The sequence below is a fragment of the Apis mellifera genome, linkage group LG7 (assembly GCF_003254395.2).
Source record: "Apis mellifera strain DH4 linkage group LG7, Amel_HAv3.1, whole genome shotgun sequence".
NCBI lineage: Eukaryota > Metazoa > Arthropoda > Insecta > Hymenoptera > Apidae > Apis > Apis mellifera.
In genome coordinates this window covers 12,894,975-12,917,500 of record NC_037644.1, presented here as the reverse complement: position 1 = coordinate 12,917,500, position 22,526 = coordinate 12,894,975, and the positions used below count along the sequence as shown (strand labels likewise).

At 35.7% G+C, this 22,526-nt stretch overlaps 1 protein-coding gene across 6 annotated transcripts in view; it reads left to right on the top strand.

Annotated features, from left to right (window-relative positions):
- The window catches only part of LOC408914 (BAI1-associated protein 3), a 124,688-nt gene that overhangs the window by 49,902 nt on the left and 52,260 nt on the right, over window positions 1-22,526 (top strand). For all 6 annotated transcript variants that reach the window (XM_026441775.1, XM_026441771.1, XM_026441776.1 and 3 more), the window contains exons 2-3: window positions 13,124-13,701; window positions 17,914-18,161. In XM_026441775.1, coding sequence (XP_026297560.1) covers window positions 13,504-13,701; window positions 17,914-18,161 — 446 coding nt within the window. In that variant the 5' untranslated portion in view covers window positions 13,124-13,503. The remainder of the gene's footprint in view (window positions 1-13,123; window positions 13,702-17,913; window positions 18,162-22,526) is intronic.

Below are 22,526 nucleotides of genomic sequence, written 5' to 3'. Positions count from 1 at the left end.
AATGCCGATTTATATAGTTTGTCAAATATATACATATTTGGATGACGGAAACGAAATAATTTTAATAGGATTGCTCGAATCGGAATTGAATTCCATATATATATTTATTCCCCTTTGATTCGTGAAAGTTCTATTTTTAATCCATCACGAATCGCTCGTGATATTTGTGACGGGATTATCGTTGATTATCGATTCATCGAACAACGTGTTAATCCAACGGTGGGATACGCGAATATTTGTACAATATTTGTATAAATAATTCCTTCCCTCCTCGCATCTCGATACGCTTTTATCAAACGTTTCATTGCAAATTTCAACAACACGAATATATACATGTACCATCAACGCGTGTAAAATTAGAATGAAAGAACGAAAAAAGAAGAACAAAATTTTTCAAAATCTCTATCCAACTGATATCGACCTCTCATTCAAAAGAAAGAAAAAAAGTAAGAAAGATTCCTTCCTGGATCGAAATATCGTTCGATCATTCCTTCCTCGAGCATTCGATCCTCGAGCAACGAAACAATTTCTATGTCGTCGATACGACGAGGTATGTGGGCAGAGTGGCGCTCTTGTTCGAAACGTAATTTTCCTCGAATCCTCGTTAATGATCGATCGCGGCTAACTTATCATTGCTCACGAGCCATTATTACTCCCGGTCGAAATCAAAAGCCTTCCTTCTCGTTCGATCAACGGGGAGGAACGAGAAGATCGTTGCTCTTGGAATCGTTTCAACCCTTTGAAACGCGGAATACACGTTCAATCGGATCTTTGTTGGATTTCCGTGAGATGGAAAGTTGGTGATGGGATGGGATTTACGAAGAGGAATTATGAAAATCAGCTTCGATTCCTAGCGTATGACAAATGATAAGTATAGAAGGAAAGAGGGTTTTGATTTTTTTTTTTTTTTTTTAACTTTCCAAGTGATCCAAGTTTTTAATAAGATTGTTTGTTACGGGGAATTCGAGGACACTTTTATTCGTTTCAAATAAATATCGAGCAAGGACGATTAATTTAATCGGTATAAAAATTAAATTTATTATACTGAATAAAAATCGTTGGAAAATTCTTCTTCATGTGGGTTACGAATTTATATATACACGTACAACTTCGATACCAATTAACAACGGCTCGCTTTCCATTAATATTTCACGTTTCTATGAATTTCATCCCATCGAAATCAATTACCAATTCGTCTCTTCCTGTCTTCGTTCCTTTTTTTTTATTCACGAATTCGATTTCTCGGTATCCAAAATCATATCCAACTCGTCCACTTTTTCCTTGAAAATCTTTCTCACGTGAAATTGGAAGGAGAAGAAGAAGACGAAAAATCTCAAAGATCATCCTAATCTTTTAAACACGCGTTTTCTGATTCTCAGAAAACAAATTGAAAACGAATCATCGAATAAAACGAAGAAAAAAGAATAATAAAACCGGTGTCGGCCTTTTGTTGCCATTTGGAAAGTGCGAATTCGTTTAATTTAAGATATTTGAATAGAATAGAAGTGAAAAAAAACGGGAGAGAGAAAAAAAGAAAATGAAAAAAGAGTTCGGATAGAAATGTAGGGGAAAGCGTATACGCGCAATCGAGCGAAATAATTCGTTCCGGTTCGATGTGTGTCGCGCGTTGACGCGAGCCCAAAACGCAACAAAATGCTCGTGCAAAATGTAATTTCCCGGCTGAATAAAGCCAATCATTAATGATGCTTGCGTCTCGCCCTCCAACCTTCCACCCCTCCACTTCTCTGATTTACATCACGCGAGGGAGTGGAAATGGAAAGTATTTCGAGGCGATAATTAATAAAAAAATTAGAGGGAACAGGTGAACAAAGGTGCGCGCTTTCAAGCGTTCGTTAGAAACTGGGGAAATTGTTTGTTGGAACTTGTGATTTCCCAAAATCGTCTTTTGATGATTTTTTTAAAACGAGCTTTTCCAATTTTTCGTGGGGCAGAAAAAAAAAGGAAAAAGATCGGACAGAATTTCCATTCGTCCACTTTTGCATCGTTCGTTACGGGTGTAGTTTAACCGAAATTGATCGTGTCTTTCGTTTATTCGGAGGTGTTTGTTTGTTAGTTTCTTTTTTTTTTTTTTCGACTTGGTTAATCCTTTCAGTGGAATTATTCGATTTAGAAAAATGATATTTTGCAGTGTAGTTGTTGCCATTTTCGTGTATGGATGTAATAAACGTGGAGTTGTCGAAAAAAGATTGGATAGAATTTTGCGCACACAATTTCGTTATGGTCACAGTTTAGCTTTGGAATTATTCAATTTGGAAAAATAATATTTAGAAGCAATTGCAAACCCTGTTTATTATTTTATTTCCAATGGGTATCGAAAATAAAAATAGAGATCTTGTTGTTTATGAATAATTGCGCGCAAGATGTATGTCATCAACAACGTTTCCTTAGATGATATCGATTCGACTCTATAACTCTCTTTCCACGCTGATAGATATCCCGTGATATTGTTCACGCGACGCTATAGTCGACATATTTTGCATATCTTTGCGTTATTAGATATAACAGATATACGCGTATCTTTGTCTCTATCGCGGCTACAATTCAGTTCGTTTCAATCTCCACGCCAGCAGGTAAATCAACTTCGCATCACTCGCGTTCCAGTATTTCATACCAATCTTTATTTCGTATCCCCCCTCGAATCTTTATATATTATATAACGTTTGTCAAAGGATTGATAATTAAGTCCATATTCAAATCCATTCCAATTTTCAAAAATCGCGTTGCAATTGTAACTTTCAACTGTATCGACTCGGAGAATTATTAATGAATATTGTGTACTGTTTCTTCGAAAGGTTTGTCGTCGATTGATATCTTATTAACTTTGTAATAAATTAGCCAAAATCGAAACTATTGGGTTGGCAACTAAGTAATTGCGGATTTCAGTTGAAGTTGATGACGAATCAAAGCAATAATCGATTCGGATCGTCACAGTACAACTCGTGAAATTGCAGAGAAGCTTCATGTATCGCATACACGCATTGAAAACCGCTTAAAACAACTTGGCTATGTTCAAAAACTCGATACATGGGTTCCTCGCGAACTGAAAGAAAAGCATTTAACGCATTAACAACTGCGATTTGCTAAAGAAACGCAATGAAAATGATCCATTTTTAAAACGACCGATAACTGGCAATGAAAAATGGGTTGTTTACAACAATATCAAGCGGAAAAGATGGTGGAGCAGGCCACGTGAACCAGCTCGAACAACATCAAAAGCTGGTATTCGTCGAAAGAAGGTTTTGTTATCAGTTTGATGAGATTACAAAGGAATTGTCTATTTGGAACTCTTACCACCCAACCGAACGATCAATTCTGTTGTCTACATTGAACAACTAACGAAATTAAACGATGCGGTTGAAGAAAAGCGGCCCGAATTGACAAATCGAAAAGATGTTGTATTCCATCGTGACGATGCAAGGTCACACGCATCTTTGGTCACTCGGCAAAAATTATTGGAGCTTGGTTGGGATGTTTTGCCACATCCACCATATAGTCCTGACCTTGCACCATCCGATTACTTTTTGTTTCGATCTTCACAAAACTCCTCGAATGGTAAAAATTTCAATAATGATGATGATATCGAATCGTACCTGATTCAGTTTTTTGCTAATAAAAACCACAAGTTTTATGAACGTGGGATTACGATGCTGAAAGATGGCAAAAGGTCATTGATCAAAATAGGCATCACATTACAGAATAAAGTTATTTAGTTCCATGAAAAAATTGTCTTTGATTTTCTAAAAAAAATCCGCAATTACTTAGTTGCCAATCCAATACTTCGATTCTAAACTGTATTTTTTAACCTTTGCTCTTTCGAAAACAAAGATTGATTACTTCCAAAAGAAATAATTTCTATATTCTCTTTCCTTCAATTAATAGATCATTGCTTGAAAATATAAATATATTCGTACCATTATTTCTCAGGTATTGAGAAGAGACGTCTAATACTTCGATGTTTATCGCTTAAATATTTCGTTAAAATAAAAGAATACCCAGAACTTCTTTCAGCATGTTTCCATAAACACACGTACACGCGCACAAGGATCCGTACGAGCGCAAAAAATTCCACGCCTCGCTTCAATTTATGTGTCCCTCCCCTCTTCCTCTTTCCTTCGACCAGGAATCGTTCCTAACCGAGGGAGAAAAAAAGGAGGGGGGATAATTATTTCCCGTTACGCGCCGTTTCCTCTCTCGATCACGATCCCAGACAAGCTTGAAAACGTTCGAATCCCGAGCGATTTTCCTTCTTCCTCTTCCTCCTCCACCTCCTCCTCCTCCTCCACGTGGAGATTATTTCTCCGCGTCGTAAAGATAAGGGGAAGATAATACTTCTGCGCGAGTTGGTAATGGAATTGACTTCCTTCTCGTCCGTGGTGAGTCGTGAGTGAAGGGGGAGGGGGGCCGGTTGTAAAGTACCGGGAATAACGACCCGGTTTAAACGGCGTCCGCAGTTAAAAGTTTCGCGGGGCAAAAAAAAAAAAAAAAAAAAATATCGATTCGAACCGGGGTGGAAAATTGCTGGAACAATTATCGGCTGAAAGTTGAAAGTTTCGCGGACCAAGTTTTTTCGGATTCATCGTTCGTAGGCTGCTCGTTTTTATTTCGCGTCATAGATTAAATATGATAAAATGCACGTTGAAGGTGTACGGGTATTGATCCCTTGTGAAGAGTGTTCCAAAAATACGGGTTAATTGTTAAAAAAAATGTACGATGATCGAGATCCTTTAATAATGCTTTTTCTTACGTAATAAAATTTATTATATAATATTTGTTGATGTTTCGATGATCGTATTTATAGGGATCAATATTTGTATATCTCAAAAATATCTGATAATAAATATTTGACGAAAATTGAATTCAAGGGAAATAAATTAGGATTTTTATTGCGTTTTTAAATCCTTTTTTTTTTAATAAGAAATAAAACTTTATTTATATAGGGATTATAGCAACGATATATATACGTATAAATTTGGGGCAGCAATTTTGAATGGAAAGAAGAAGTGGACGTAGATAAGAAACGGTAGTAGATGATTTATTACGACTGTTGTGTCTCATCGCCAGCAGTGTTGCTCGTTTTTTGCATTTTTGCAAAGCGACCTCGTTTAATACGTCCGATCCATTTGGTGTTCTGGAAGGATGAAAATAAATAGGAGGCGGTGGCGCTCGTTTTATTTCGACGAAGCGATTAATGGAATACGTATATTATCTTCATCCGTTGAATAAACAGTTATATAAAGGGATTACAAAAAATAATAATAATTCCATAATAAATACAACTCGAGGGGAGGAAAGTTGAAGTCAGAAACGAGTCGAGGAAGGGAAAATTCATTTTGCTTGAAATTTGATATTATCTTATCGAACGGTATAAATGAACCGTCTGATCTGAAATTTATCATCGATAAATTAATTTAATAATTGCCAGATTATCAATAATTACTTGTGACTATTATACACGCTGAATTATTGATTGCTACTCGTATATAAACATTGGGGTATAATTGGGCCGACAAATTGACAATCGTACGAACACACGATCAATTAATTAATCAAGCGTTATAACAATTCAACCCACGTATTTGCTTTCTCAAAGAAATTTTTCTTATTTATTATCAAAATTCATCAAATCGAAACTTGAACTCGAATCCGATATTATTTCATCCATAAATTCTCGATCTAATTCGTCAATTTTCCGAATGGATAAACTCACGCGTTTATAGATTTTCCAAAAAACAATAATTTTCAAAATGCTAGAAAAAATTCGTTGCTTCTCGATAAACTCACTCTTCAATTTTCAATTACCTTTTACCATCGTATGCATATTTCCAACCGGCCAGAGTTTCATCATCCGTGAATTTCGTTCAAAAAAAACCCGCTTCCATTTTGTTAATCTCTGTTCGTGGAAAATCCTTCCCGATTACGAATCGCGTTGGACTTCCAACAAGTTTCCAAGACGATTGTTTCCCGACGAGTTAAATTATCTTTTCACTCTCGTAAAATTCCAAACGACCGCCCGTGTTAATTAAATCAACATAATCCACTTGTCGAGTTAATTGGGAATTAAACGAACAAAAGCTTCTGATTTTCCTGCGCGTAATTTCGTAACGTGTGACGATATGGAGAGAGGAGGGGGAAGCTCTCTATTATTTCTTTCCTGGTCAATTTTATGATTGGTGGTGGATTTCGAAATCGGTTGGAAAAAGGATTAATTAATCGAAATTTGACGATCGCCTTCGTTTCAAAATAAATACGCTCGAATGTATTCGAATAACATTCTCGCTGGGGGAATCGTTGGGTTATTCGTCGTTCGTCGTGCAAACGCGATGTGTGTCTCGTAAACGTGGAGCAGAATGTTTCGTCAAGTATCGAAGGTATATTTGTCGGATCGTTAAAAGGTTTTTTTCTCGTTGAACGTTAAAAATTTATATTTTATTTTTGTTTTATTTAAATTTTAAATTTTCTAATCGAATGTATAAATAGAATATTGGAAGTCATTTTAAAGTATAATATAATATAATAATCCTTGTTAAATCTTGTTCATCAACGTGCATTATTCATTTATATCTGGAGTTTAAGTTTTGGATAGAAAATTATATATAATGCACGCGCGCGTAAATATTATAAATATCGAAATTGATCGCAGCGCATCCAATTTAATGTTTTATAAAGTTTGTCCGTCGTTTTAATGGATATATAATTTCGCGTATATAATAGGAGATTAACAATGGATTAAAACGAGATACAAAATCTTTTATAATTCATTTCTTTTTTGATTTTTTTTTTCACTGTATCAAAGAATTGTTGTCGACTTGCAATTTGCAATGTGACGTATCGATCGATATACAACGATAAGAATCGATGAATTATCATTCACAGAAAGAAATATCGATGCCCTTCTTCGAGACTTAAGAATTTCTCTATCATTGTTGGAAAAATCGTTATAATTTATCTTTAAAACTAGCATATACAGCAATAGGTTTGTAAATCTTAAAAATCTAGCGATGGGTTTAAGTGCCTCTCTAAAATTTTTATCCTTTGAAATTGAAACATGTTGCATGTACGCAAATTGATTTAAGTAATGGATTTAATTAATATTAAATCTATCACTTAAATATATTTACATTGAAGTACGCTCCAATATTTGTAAAATTAACGAAGGATTTAAGTCGATAGCTCGTCGTCAAACTTATTAGAGTTTTATTGCCTTAAATTCATCGATGCGTCCATTTCAATATATTTCAACGTCTTTGAAAGTGCTATCCAAAATTTTTATTTAAATTGAAATATATTGACTCCAACAATAAATTAGACTTATATTTCAGACACTGACTCAAACCCATCGCTTGAATCACACGAACTAGCGATGGGTTTAAGCTAATTCCATCGTTCGAGTTTATCCATCTTCAAATCCTCTTCAAAACTTTTAATGAAAGACAACTCTGATCAAAAAGACTTAAACCTGTCGTTCAAATCGACAGGATTTAAAACCTAGCGATGGGTTTAAGTCGGTTCGAGCATCGTCTTGTTCCTATCGAATCTATCGAGATTAATCAACGTGCGTTAAAAATCTCAGCATTTCCTTCATTAACTCATTCATCATGCATCTCTCGTGTAAAGAAACGAGCGACGTTAAATAAAATCACGATGGCCTTTTAGTTGCGAACATCGATTTCGACGAGATCAAACGTTCGAGATCAAACAAAAGGCCGGTCTCTGTCGAACGCGACAAATCTCTCGTCACCGCTCGGCAAACACCGCTCTCCAACGTCCATCCCCGATGCGAATCTCGAATCCAACCACGCGGCTCTCCATTCCTTTCCTCGTCCAGAGAGAGCGCGTATACCTGGCGAGAGTTCGAGGAGGAAAGAAGTTTGGAATTGTTGGGAAGACTATTATTATCGGAGGGTATCGTTCAAAGGCGAGGAAGTGAGAAAAGTTGGACGGTGTCTAATGAAATTGGCTCGATGAGAACCGTGGAGGAGGACGGTTCCCCTTCTTCTTCTTCTTTTTTCCTTGTTTCCAGGGAATTTCCGGCTGTCGTGTCGCTAAGACGACCCTTCCGATTGTTTCGTAAACATTACACTTCCTTTCTTCTTTCGAACCCAAGAGAAATTCGAATTATCGAGATGATTGGACGAAGATTTCTCATTTATGCCAAGATTACTTATCCCTTCTTATTTTTTTCCTTTCTTTCGTTATCACGAGAGAGAATGAAATTAATAAATAATTTAGGAGGGGAACATTTAATTCTTTCACATTCGAATACAGAGATTCGAGCAGAGTTTGCAAGAAAATGTTTACGAAAAGAGAAATTCAAAAAATTTTTAATCGACGAAGCGAAGCAAAGCAGGATAGGAAGAGAGATGATTCAACTCTGGAAGAGGTTTTAATCTAATCCCTCTCCTTCTATTTCTACCGTTCCCCGTTGTGTGATAAATTCGTAAAAACAGTAAGGGGCAGGATGCCCCTTAGAGGTGACGGGGAAACGAGGTCCCTGGTCAATTATTGCTTTAGGATATCGCGAGAAGAGGAGAAACGGATGGGAGCCATTCTCATCGATGGCTTCCTGAAACTCTCCCCGAGAACCAATTATCTCTCGCAATCTTATTATCTGTGCCCAACATCTTCCTCCTCCTCCTTCTCTTATTTTTTTTTTCTAGTTCCTTTCTTGTTACACTCGTGCGCAGATATAATTTATCGATCGATATTCGAGAAAGAAGGAAAAAAAAATATTCACTTTCGAGAGATTACAAATTTTACGATACACGAAACTTCCATCCATTTACATATATACTTGGAGGTAATTATTAAGAATAAAATCTTTCCCTTCGTGGATAAATTAACAAAATTACCGGTTGATTCGGGGAACGAAACGAATTTCCATCGCTAGAAAATCTAAATCTTCTTCTTTTTACTCTGCTACGTTTTATTAACGCCGACTTAATGTCGACGAATCGAAGAAAGTTTTAATGAAGTTGGCCCCGTTATAAGGTATTCGAGTCAATGATAAACAAAATTACATTTCGAGGATTCTTCTTCTTCGTTCTTCGAAAAGTTTCCTCTTCCTCGAACACTCTTTTTTTCTCCTTCGATTAATGAAGGATGATGAGAGATGTAGAATCTGTCTCTTTCTCTCTCTCTCTCTCTCTCTCTTTACGTCATCCGCCATATATTTTATAAAGTACCGACGGAAACTCGTTAAACTTTCTTCCCTCGCTTTGTGGGTGGAATCGCGTTCGTTTCTGGAATCCAGATTTAAATAACGAGCGGGTAGAGATTTTCTTTTTCTTTTTTTTTTTTTCGTTCAAATTGAGAGGAACGAAGATTTCAACGGGGGGATGGGCGTGAAAAAATATATTTGGAAATTCGTCGAAACCTTCAAATTCATCGAAATCTTTAACAGATTTTCGAACCAAGGTCGTCGATGATGATGGAACGATTCCAAGATATAAATCCAAGCACAAGATAGAAAATTATTTATCATTTTCCGATTTTCAGTTTATTGGAGATTTGATTTTTAGAAAACAATATTTAATTAATATTGAATAAGGAGGAAAATATAAAAATATGTAGAAAAGTGGCGAGCATATCACGGAAATTATGAACGAAATTTCATTAATTTTAATACATAGTTTTCCAAAGAAAGGAACGTACAAGAAATCATCGAAAAATCGTTGCGAATTTTTAATACAAAGCAATCATTTAACTTTAACTTTAATTCACAAAAAAATAAACTGCAAGAAATTTGTTAATAAAGATTTAAATTAAAATAAGTGTTTCGAGATGTCCACTGTAAAATTGAAATTCAAATGATAAATTTAAACAATATTTCTCAACTATTTATTATCTGTAAATGTTGTAAAGAAGAGGATTATTTCTTATAAATTTGTAAAAATTAAATGTCCTATGAAACTCTGACGGTTTCTTAATCTCACGATTCCAAGAGAATATCGAGAGCGAAGACATATTCACATCTCACGCCGTTCACGCCTACGACAAATTTTCGTAAATATCAGAGTTCGAACCTCTCGAACTCCTCAACTATCCCCCTCCTAATTCTGCTCTTCGAGATCATTAAACTTTCAACATCCTTGAATCATCCTCGAAGTTCTAAGTTTGCCCTCCCTCGAGCTAGTGGATCGTTACGAATTCCATAACCAAGATCTCCATAATAAAAGCTGACACGATAATAGACGGACGAAACATTGTGTAAATATCGACAACAAATTTTCCCTTCCTATCTATTTATTACATTGTGATGGAAATTTCGCGAGAGGGTTTAAGATAATCGATCGATTTAAACAGGTCGAATTTGTCGGTTTTGTTCTCCTCGAGGAGGGAAAGGAATATCGGCGATCTCTCGAAGCAGCGGTATCGATTAAGGGGTTAATTAATCGCTGTGGCGGGGCTGTGGACGACACAAGAAGGGTTTGCTCGTCGCCGGGATCGTTCGTCGAATTTCCATCGACTCCCGCCAACCTTCTAATAACCACGAGATTATTTAGAGATCGCGAAGAGTTTGTTTGTTTGTTTCTTTTTTCTTGGAAATAAGGGATGGATGATTAAAATGATTTTAGAGGCTTATTAATTTATTGGAAGAAAGTGGATTATAATATTTGATGGAGTTTCGGATCAAAGTTATTCATCCAATTCCTTATTTTTATTTCGATCTTCTTTTCGTTTGAATTTCGTAAAAATTGCTCGCAGAATCTTCCTTCCGATATCACGGTTTCTTCTTCTGTGTGAAAAGTGAGTATTTAAATATACACGAGTTTCGATCCACGGTGAAATTCCCTTTTTTTTAATCAACTTCGCGATGAGAAGTTTTCAATGATTGGAGGACGGGTGTATAGTTGGATATTTTAATATTCTATGAACGTGCAATCTTCGATTTTTCTGTAACGATTCTAATCTTCTACTTTAATTTTATCATTTTCCAGCTCGGATAATCAACTATCGGTGCTTGAAATTTTTCATTTTTTTTTTTTTTTCTATTATGGATGACTGTCCCCGAGTCAATCGAATCAATGAAATTAATCCCCCTTTGTAACACGACATTGCAAAACTCGTTTCTGTTCGACACGGTCCGACAAATTGAAACTGTTCGAAAAACTTTGAAAAACGGTCTATATATATACATATATTTTTTTAAAGCGAATTAGGAAATTTTTCCCCGAAAATTAATTACACTTCTTTTTTTCCATGCAACTCTCGATCACTCCGCGACAAAAATTTAATCGATCGATCGCTAATTTCCAATTTTCGCCGGGGAGAAAAACAGTTTCTATATTATTTCCGAATAATCGAGGAAAGGTTCGATATTCAATCAACCTTTCATTCTCTTTACACATCCTATCCACATTGTTATGAAACAGATCGATATTATTATTATTATTACATCGAAAACAAATTTACAACCGATTTGAATTAATAATTCCCTCGTCAATTCATTGAAGTACCATCAGAGAGTAAAAAAGTAATCCTTTTTCAACTTCCTCTCCTTTCTTTTCCCCGCAAAATTCGCGAAATAAACGAGGCTTCGTCGAACTTCTCTCTATTTTCTACGGGGAGGAAGAGGGAAGGGGAAATTTCCATCCCGATTAACGATCGATCTCGATCGTATTCGATCGATCCATCGTCCCTCGGTGAGATAGAATCGGGAGAGACCAATCGTTGATCAGCGCCGGCCAATGAAACCGCACACCGGAAATGTTAACGGTTCGTCATTTCGATTTTACCGAATATCTGAAAGCGCGGTCCGCCCATCCTCGCCTATTATCCTCCCTCCCTCCTCTCGAATACCTTTCGAATATTTCGAATATTCCCTCGTCCAGCGAGGGAATATATTCGTCGAGTTGCCGTAGGTGTCGCTTTGAAGGAAGGGAAGAAAAGAAAATCCTTGGAACGATTTATTATTTCCTTTTGAAAAAGAGAAAAGGATTGTTTTTCGAAAATGGGTGATTATGGGGTGATCGTCAGTTATATTCTTGGTTGATAATTTTTTTTCTTTTCTTTTTCGGGAAACAAATTCAATACATTTTATCAATACATATATTTATACATATATTTTATCAATACATATTATTCAATACATCATCGAATCTCAAATTCTCAAACTTTGAAGTTATTCATAAGTATTTATTATTTTATTTATTATTCGTCGAGTAGGTGTTGCTTTGGAAGTAGGGAAGAAAAGAAAATCCTTGGAGCGATTCATTACTCTTAGAGAAAGGGAAAAGGATTGTTTTTCGAAAATGGGTGATCGTGAAGTGATCGTCAGTTATATTCTTGGTTGATACTGAACTTTCTTTTTCGAGAAACAAATTTAATACATTTTATTTCATCGAATCTCAAATTCTCAAACTTTGAAGCAACTCGTAAGTATTTATATTATTTTATTTATTATTCGTTTTGGAAGTAGGGAAGAAAAGAAAATCCTTGGAGCGATTCATTACTCTTAGAGAAAGGGAAAGAATTGTTCCTCGAAAATGAGTGATCATGGGGTGATCGTCATATTTTTGGTTAATAACTTTCGTTTTCTTCCTTTTCTTTTTCGGAAAATAAATACACTTTATCGTAGATTATTAAATTTATCTCATCGAACCTCAAATTCTCAAACTTTGAAGATATTCGTAAGTATTTATTGTTTTATTTAATCGTCGAGTAGACGTAGGTGTCGCTTTGGAAGTAAGGAAGAAAAAAAAATCCTTGGAGCGATTCATTACTCTTGAGAAAGGGAAAAGAATTGTCGAAAATGGGTGATCATGGGGTGATCGTCAATTATATTTTTGGTTGATAACTTTCTTTTTCGAGAAATTCAATACGCTTTATCGTAGATTATTAAATTTATCTCATCGAACCTCAAACTCTCAAACTTTAAAATATTCGTTTATTAGTAAGTATTTATTATTTTATTTATTATTCGTAACTATTCGAAAGTAGATATCTTAATACGAATATATATATATATAAAACGATCCGTTCGTAAAATCTCCAAATAAACTCTACACGAACTTGGATCAAACGTGGCCACTTTTCCTCACTTTTTCCACACCTCTCGAAACTTTGTTCTCGAAAGGAAAAAAAAGAAATATCTGTGTTGCAGGCGAAGGGGCGAAGAAGCGTGGACGGAAACGGGACGAGGACACGCGGCGGCGAGGAGAGGAGGGACAGGGCGATGACTTAAGTCACTCCCTGTTTGACCGAGGAGGAGGAAGGAAGGAAGGAAGGAAGCGGCGCCCCGCGAATGGGGGGAGAATCGATACGACCGTGACGCGTAGAGGAAAAGAATCGCGAGGAAAGTTCGAGCTGTTTTTTCTCTCTCTCTCTCCTCCCCGTCGCTTCGAGATCGATGCGTGCGAACAAAACCGGGCCTCGTAACAAATCCCATCCTCGTCGGGAACGCGAGGCGCCCCCGAAAACGATTGGCCCGATCATCGTTTCAGCGTGAGAGATAGAGAGAGACATAGACGGATAATCGACGAGATGAGCTTCTTCAACTCGTTGCAACAGTACGTGACGGACAGCGTGGCTAGCTTGAGCCTGAGCCCGAAGAGGTTCTCGTTCAGCCGCGAGGATTCCGGGTCAAGCGCGACGGGAAGGAGCGGCTCGACGGGGAGCGTGACGAGCACCACCAACACCAATTCGACGGCGCAACAGTCCACCCCTCATGGGTATCCAAAGGTGAGGGAAACAATCTTTAAAAATAGTGTATTATTAAAACGGAAAGATAAAAGATAAGAGAGATAAATACGATTTCCGCAGCAAGCGGGAAAGATCGCTCGAGGATCTCGTGTTTGGTTGGTTTCTGGACGACAAGCGGTTCGTACGCTATGGTCGTCCAAAGAAATGGAAATTTTAGAATCTTTAAAATATTATTATTGCATTATTAAATATTTACACGTGATTTAAAAGTAATTTGATATTTAGATTAACAAAAAGGAAAATATTAAAATACTAAGACTTGTTTTTTGATCTTGTGTTTGGTTGGTTTCTGGACGACAAGCGGTTCATACGCTATGGTCGTCCAAACAAGTGGAAATTAAATTTTAGAATCTTTAAAATAGTGCATTATTAAAACGGCTGTATCTCCTGTAAGAAATATTATACCGATTTTATTTTGGGAATGTGAAGAAAAATACATTCCTAATAGCAAAAAATATATTTACACGTGATTTAAATGTAATTTGATATTTAGATTAACAAAAAGGAAGTTATATGGTCGTCCAAAGAAGTGGAAATTAAATTTTAGAATTTTTAAAATAGTGCATTATTAAAACGGCTGTATCTCCAAAGATAAGAGAGATAAATACGATTTCCGCAGCTCGTTGCAAGCGGGAAAGATCGCTCTTTGACCTCGTGTTTGGTTGGTTTCTGGACGACAAGCGGTTCATACGCTATGGTCGTCCAAACAAGTGGAAATTTTAGAATCTTTAAAATATTATTATTGCATTATTAAAACGGCTATATCTCCTGTAAGAAATATTATACCGATTTATTTTGACAATGAAAAGAAAAATATATTCCTAATAGCAAAAAATATATTTACACGTGATTTAAAAATAATTTGATATTTAGTAACAAAAAGAAGGTTATACGCTATGGTCGTCCAAAGAAGTGGAAATTTTAGAATCTTTAAAATAGTGCGTTATTAAAACGGCTGTATCTCCGAAGAAATATTATACCGATTTATTTTGACAATGAAAAGAAAAATATATTCCTAATTGCAAAGAAATATTTACATTTGACTTAAAAGTAATTTGAAATAAAATTACAAAAAGGAAATTATTAATATACTAAGTCAAACACTATAATGGAAATTGCGACGAAAGAAATAATAACACGAAGGTTATTGTAAACGTTTGCGTACATTCGGTTTTCGGACACGGAACGGAACGGTCGTGTTTCACTTTGTTCTCCGAGTAAAGAGATTACAGCAGAGAATACGATTTTATATTACATATATTAAATAAACTATTTATTTATTGCACTAAAGGATTAACTATATATCTATAAACTTATTAATTAATAGTTTACAGAAGAGGAAATTTTAAAATCTTTAAAATAGTGCATTATTAAAACGGCTGTATCTCCTGTAAGAAATATACCGATTTATTTTGGGAATGTGAAGAAAAATACATTCCTAATAGCAAAAAATATATTTACACGTGATTTAAAAGTAATTTGATATTTAGATTAACAAAAAGGAAAATATTAAAATATTAAGACGAACGCTATATCGAATGGAAATTGCGACAAAAGAAATAATAACACGAAGGTTACAAATGTAAACGTTTGCGTACATTCGGTTTTCGGACACGGAACGAAACGGTCGTGTTTCACTTTGTTCTCCGAGTAAAGAGATTGCCGCAGAGAATACGATATTATATTAAATAAATTATTTATTTATCGCACTAAAGAATTAACTTATATATCTATAAACTTTTTAATTAATAGTTTACGAAAGAGGATATTGTTGATGACGAGGAGAAGAGAGTATAATTCGTAATTATAAACATTTCTTAATATTTCTGTTCGTCCTCGGTTCGGAATAATTCGAGGTTTTTATTAATGAGAAATTATTCTTTCGTGTCCTTGAAAATTATACGATTATATATAGATTGCTCATTCGTCGAGCAAATGTGGTGTATGCAAACCGGCGTGGCCTCGCGTGGGAAACGGGGACGTCGAAACTTTTTAATAAGCGGTGGTGCTTTCGAGGGAAGCGAGTCAGGTGGAGATACCCTTAGAATGTAATCGAACGGAGAAAACGTCGTTTGACGGCAAGCAAACTTTCGCTCTTTCTTTCCTTCTTCTTCCTTCTTTTCCCTTTTTTTTTCTCTTTATCCATTATTCAGACGAACGAGACTTCGCTCGCCGAATGCTAGCGTAATGGCGATCAAATTTGTACTCGTGGAATAATGATCGTGTAATTCGGAACACGTGGCCGTTTCCAACGCATGGTATAATTATATAGAAAGAAGCAAGGAGCTTACGTATGGCGCGCGGTTATTTTAACTTGTATATCGAATGGAAAATTTATATCTGTGGAAAAATGGGTATAGAGAGAGTGTTGTTATTTGTTAATCGTGGCTGGAAATTTGATAGATTTTGTTACTGGAATAATTGTCTTAATTTGTTGTAAAGTTCGATAACGTTTCGCTATAATTCGGCCAGCGATGGTTCTATCTTTAATCCGAACAATGGTTGTTTTGTAACCTAAGCAAGTTTGAGTAACATTCTAACTAAGGGATTTTAAGTATATATGTTCCTTCGTAGCTTAATAATAGAACTGCAATATAAAGTACATTATTCTTCCCACATGATATAATAATATAATGCATATTATCGCATTTAAACCGTCTAATCCATTTAAATTAATCATAACGCGTGAACGGTATCTTACTCTCGTCTGGAAACCTTTGCGCAACAAGTGTCGCGTAAAAATTTTAAAAGAAATTTAATCATTTTCGAAATCATTTACAAAACTTGTATATAATATTATATCACGCGGAGATCAACAAGCTCGGGAATCTTATGTGAAAATTTCAAAATTCAACTTATCATATTTATTCGAAATTTCGAAATTTATAATCGCGAATATCTGCCTCGTACGATATCAGAAAAATTTAAAAATTCTCAAACTTGTCAAATTCCTGAGGACTATATTTCAAAATTTTCAAAGCCAATATCACGAGGACCAGAAAAATCTAAAAATTCTCAAATCAGAATTTCGAAGACTGCATTTCAAAATTTTCAGAGTCACGAATATCATACCTCACGATGGCCAAAAAAAAATATAAAAATTCTCAAAGATTAGAATTTCGAAGACTGCATTTCAAAATTGTCAAAGCACGAATATCACGCCTCAGAAAAAAAATCCAAAAATTTTCAAAGCTCAATTTCACGATTACCGCGTGAAAATTATATTTCAAAATTTTCAAAATTACGAATTTCACGTCTCATAGGAATCAGAATGATCCAAAAGTTACGAATATCACACCTCACGAGGATGAAAAAAATATAAAAATTCTCAAAGATCAAAATTTCGAAGACTGCATTTCAAAATTGTCAAAGTCACGAATATCACGAGGGCCAGAAAAATTCTCAAGTCAGAATTTCGAAGACTATATTTCAAAATTTTCAGAGTCACGAATATCACATCTCACGATGGCCAGAAAAATCCAAAAATTCTCAAAGATTCTCAAAATTTCGCGATTACCGCAATTATAAGTAAAATTATATTTCAAAATTTTCAAAATTACGAATCTCATATCTCATGAGAATCGAAATAATCCAAAAATTCTCAAATCAAAGTTTCAAAGACTGCATTTCAAAATTTTCAGAATCACACCTTACAATGGCCAAAAAAATTCCAAAAATTCTCAAAGTTTCTCAAAACTCAATTTCGCAATTACTACACGAAAATTATACTTCAAAATTTTCAAAATTTTCATGTCTCATCGAAATAATCAAAAAATTCTCAAATCAAAGTTTCAAAGACTGCATTTCAAAATTTTCAGAATCACGAATATCACACCTTACAATGGCCAGAAAAATCCAAAAATTCTCAAAGATTCTCAAAACTCAATTTCACAATTACCGCACGAAAATTATATACTTCAAAATTTTGAAAATTCTCACGTCTCATGAGAATCGAAATAATCCAAAAATTCTCAAATCAAAGTTTCAAAGACTGCATTTCAAAATTTTTAAAATTACGAATCTCACGTCTCATAATAAAAGGATCGGAAAGATTCTCAAAAAATTGTCAACTCAGAACCCAAACTTTACGATTCATTATTAGAATATCACAAATATCAAGACAGATAGATAAATAGAGAAAGCACGCGAGTCTTCGGAGTGTTTAATCGAGCCTAACGTTTACCGTTACAGGTGGTGCCACCACCTGGTGCCGCGGCCAGCTCCCACGGCCGCTCGTTGTCGACACGCAGACGAACTCTCGAGTGCACCTCCTCCCCCGGGCTGACCGTGCACCCGGCCGCGGGAAGTGGATCTGGCACTACGTCGCCCCGCAGGGTCGGCTCTTTCCGAAGGAGCACCGGTTCCGCCGATCGGCCCCCGTTGATGTTCTGCCGAAGGAGGCCCTCCTGGCCGGAAGTCGACATACAAGCCACCTCCGGGTGAGTACCGGGCGCCCCTCCAACTCTGGGGATGAACGGCCACTCCTGGATCCTCCGCGACACGGAGGAAGAGGGTGGAAGTTGGTAAATTGCTTTGGTCGACAGGGTGAAGAAGGGATTGGAAAGTTGAAAGATGGGCTTTCGAGTTTTTCGGATTTCAGGTAAAGGATTAGGTAAAGTTTGATACGACTCTGGGACCAGTTTGGGAGAAGTTGAAATTATAAATTTTCCGATAATTTCGTGGATCGATTTTCTTTTTTTTTCTCCTCGTTAAGACTGGATTAGAGATGTTTGGTTAATATATGGATTCTATCGTTTATGATTGAAATGTTAAATAATCTGGTTAAGAAGGGGTAGAATTTCGAACGAAACTTGATTTTAGGAAATTAATTCTTTATATACATCGAATACGAATATTCTTATTATACGTTTAGAGGTGAAAATAAAATATGGGATGGAAAATGAAGGAAAGGGTAAAAATTCAGGGATGAAACGAAGTATTAAGCTTCAATTATTTTCATGTCATTTATATTTACGGCTATCGTAACGGATAAATGAACGCACGATAATTCATTTGTGATAGAAATCCACTTCTCTGAATAATCACTTCAAATTTCGTTCCCAAAAATAGAATTCTATCGTATCGTTATAGAATAGGAACGATAGAATAGGCCGATTTAAATCTTCGAATCATTTTTCTTCTATTAATCTCGCTTGCTCGTTGAATCGATCCGATACGAAAATCTAACGTTAATTGATCAACGTTCAAGATTGAAATAACAGGGGCGGGAGGAGGAGACTCGATTAATTTCATTGTCCGGTGGTATAATCCTGTGCGGGGATTTTGCCTCCGTTTCACAAGCTACGCATCGATAGTTTAATCCGTTTGTCCCTAAATTCCACTAAGCTTTCCGATTAACTGCACCGATCCGTTTGTCTCAGGTCGCTTCGATTAACCGGCAACGAGTAACATTTCTAAACTCGGCCGGCAATTCGGAAAGGAAAATTCAACGAATTTCGTGTTCTCCGTTGCGTTACTTCGATTTCAAAAAAGCGTAAAATCGTTTGATGGGAACGAAATTTAATTTTATTAAATTAAATTGAATTGATTTGTACGTTTCTTTTTTATTAGAGATTATTCTTTTATCATTATTGGATTATTGTCTCTTTTTTTTTTTAACAGAATTATTAATTTTTATTACACGCAAAAAGTTTCGACATTCGGTCCAACTTTTATATAAATGGACGACCTGACCTCGATCGTGACACGATCAAGTTTCGAAATTCAATGAATTATATTTTCCCATGCAAATATATTTCGATCGAAACGTGGAATAATAATAATATATATATATATAAAGAAACAGTTGGAAGTTTGTGAAGGATTATTAAAAAAAGAAAAGAAAAGAAATCTTGTTCAAAAATTCTTAAAAGTAAAAATATACAAAAATGTATTTATAATTCGAAAGAATAGATAATTAATTGATTCAACAGATACTTTACTTAAAATACGATATGGATGCGATAAAATGACGAATAGTAAAAGTTTCTATCGATTTTAAATTGCAAGGGAGAGAGAGAAAGCATAAGTCTGACCAATTCAAGTGGAGTAGAGGCATTCGTAGTCAGACGTTACATCTCTGCTTGCGTTAAATCATGATATACCAAACAAATAAAAAAAAAAAGAAAGAAAACAAATTAAAAAAAGTACAACTTTCGAATATATATATATATATAAAAATCTTTTTCCATTTAATTATTTAAATCAACCACCAGAAATAACCTTTAATACTTATATTTTGAAAGAGAAATGTTTTTATTTTCCACATCGACGATGAAGAATTAAAGAGTTAATGTTATTGCTGTACGAGAGATCATAATACATAGACGAGTATTTTATCCGATAACTACGGGGGCAGGGATTAATTGATTGTGACAGGAAGAGAGAAAAGGGGAGAGAACGAAATCCAATCATCGACTCCCATGATAAGTGGACAACGTGCACCGAGAGATTTTAATGAGTTCTGAGGGGAGGCAGATGGGGCGATCTTCGAGATCGTTGGTCGAACGAAATCGAGTTTCCAAACGGCTATCCCGCTCGTAATCGTGTGAAATCGAACGTTCAAAATTCGTAGGAAACGATTCTCGTGAGTCGAAGCCGAGACGCAAAATCGATTTATCGATTTCGTTGAGTCGAAATCTGTTTATAACTGTATATCATATAAAATTTAAATATTACTTGGATTAGTTTAATGAAACTCGTGTTAGTTATAATCAAAATATAATAATAATAATAATAATTTCTGGGAATTCAGGCTTGAAGAAAAGATCTTCAGACCTTCAATTTTCCAGATAAATTTCTACTATTTTTCCCCCAGAAAAGCGTCAAAGATAATTAAAATTTTCGCCCGTGGCTCTTTTCAAGACAGGAGAAACAACAAGCTGAAGCTTTCGAAATTGAATTTTTTTCAAATCGTTCCATTTTTCTCTTCGAAAATAAAATCCTGTTTATTGTCCTGCTTTTTTTTTTTAACAGGACACGTTCACAAATAAAATAAGGCGCGAACAGAATTATTTTTAAGCTGTTTAAACAAACTTTCTCTGCCAAGCCCGATTGAAACTCCGCACCGATTAGAGAGCACGGTCGAGGGTAACTAGGTTAGCTGCTACACCAGCGGCCGAAACTCACCGTTTATTCCGTGATATAATTCTCTCGTGCGTGGTAATCGTAATTCGTTTTCTCAATTATACAGGAAATTTTACAGGAATTGGCGACGAGAATAATTATTTTCTTTTCTTTTTCAAAATTCTTGTAACCTGGAGACTGGATAATTTTGTTAGACTGTGTTTGTAAATTTTACTGTTTGTAAGCTTTTTCGGATCAGAAGTGATACGAAAAATAATTTTGGGAAAGAAAAGTTTTTCAGTTAGCCTCTCGATGGATCGAGCTTTCAGCGAGGATTGAAACGAAGCTCTTTCGAAGGAAAGGAGAGGGAAAGAAAAGGTGGAAGAGGAGAAAGATCGTTCCTTTGTGCGACCGATACATATTGTAGAATCGCGGCAGAAAACTCGCAGGGACAGTTTCGCCCTCTCAAAGTTGGCGGTGCCGCGCGAAATATTTTCGCCAGGAAGGCGTGCACTCTCGCCCTTTCGTTTTGAATATATACGGAAATTCGCGACGTCTGTCACGGGTTGGAGGACAGAAAGAGAGAAGGGAGAGGGGAGCGTGGTTGAAAAGTTGAAATTGCGATATGAATTTCGATAAAACGAAAGTTTCACCTGCCAGAGATTTCTGGTGGGGAATTTTGCATATCAGAATGGAGGGAGAGGGAAGGGGAACGTGTAATAATATCGAGGTTCGCACAAAGTAAGTACGTAAATATAATTTATTTTATTACGATCTTTTCGTTATTACGAAACAACGCTTCTCCTGCAGCTTTATTTCACGTATATTTATTTTTGAGAAGATGAAAGACGAAAGAATGAAGAGACAGGATGATAATATGGGAAAAAATAATTTATCTTGGATTAAAAAGTGAGAGAAATTGGGCGATAACGTCTATAATTTCGTACAAAGTAAGACAAATATAATTTATGTTTTATGTTGATTTCAAAGGATTTTTCTTTCGAAACAACGCTTCTCCTGCTTCAGCTTTATCATATATTATTATATATTTATTTTCGAAAAGAGGGAAAAAATAATTTAAATATATTAGACTTTAAATCTGTTGTCACAGAGTCATTAAGAAGATTTAAAATGCCAAGATTCCTCGATCACGAGCCGGTAACCTCAAGCTGCCTCGAGCGCAACATCAAACAGACCGTTAATTCCCAAAAATATCAAGAAGTCACGTCCGCGATCAACCCTCTCCCCAAACACAAAATCCAAACGCAGAAAATCTTCATCTCTTATATATATAACTCTCACGTTTTTATCAGTTGCAGAATCACGATAATTATATAAAACATCAAATTTAATCCCTTCTGTGATATATTTTGGAGATTTGATTACAAACTATCTTGTAATTAAAAAAAAAAAAAAGAAATAGATAGAGAAAAATCAAGTATCCTTCCAACTCTTCACTTATCACGTTCACCGATCCAATTTCATTCGTTAATTCTAAAAAAAATGGCAAATAATGGAACGACGCATGTAAGAAAGGAAAGAGAATGGAGGAAGTTGTCGGTTCTTAACTTTTTCCATCCATGCTAGCCCTCTTCTCTTCTCTTCTTACCTTTCTCTCTCTTTCCAGCCTTTTCGAGCCATCGTCGAGAAGACTTTTGATTTATCAACGATGGTTTCGGGTTCGTTCGAGTTTCCAATTTATTCTGCCGAGCTTCAATCGTCACCGCGCCTATCCTTAC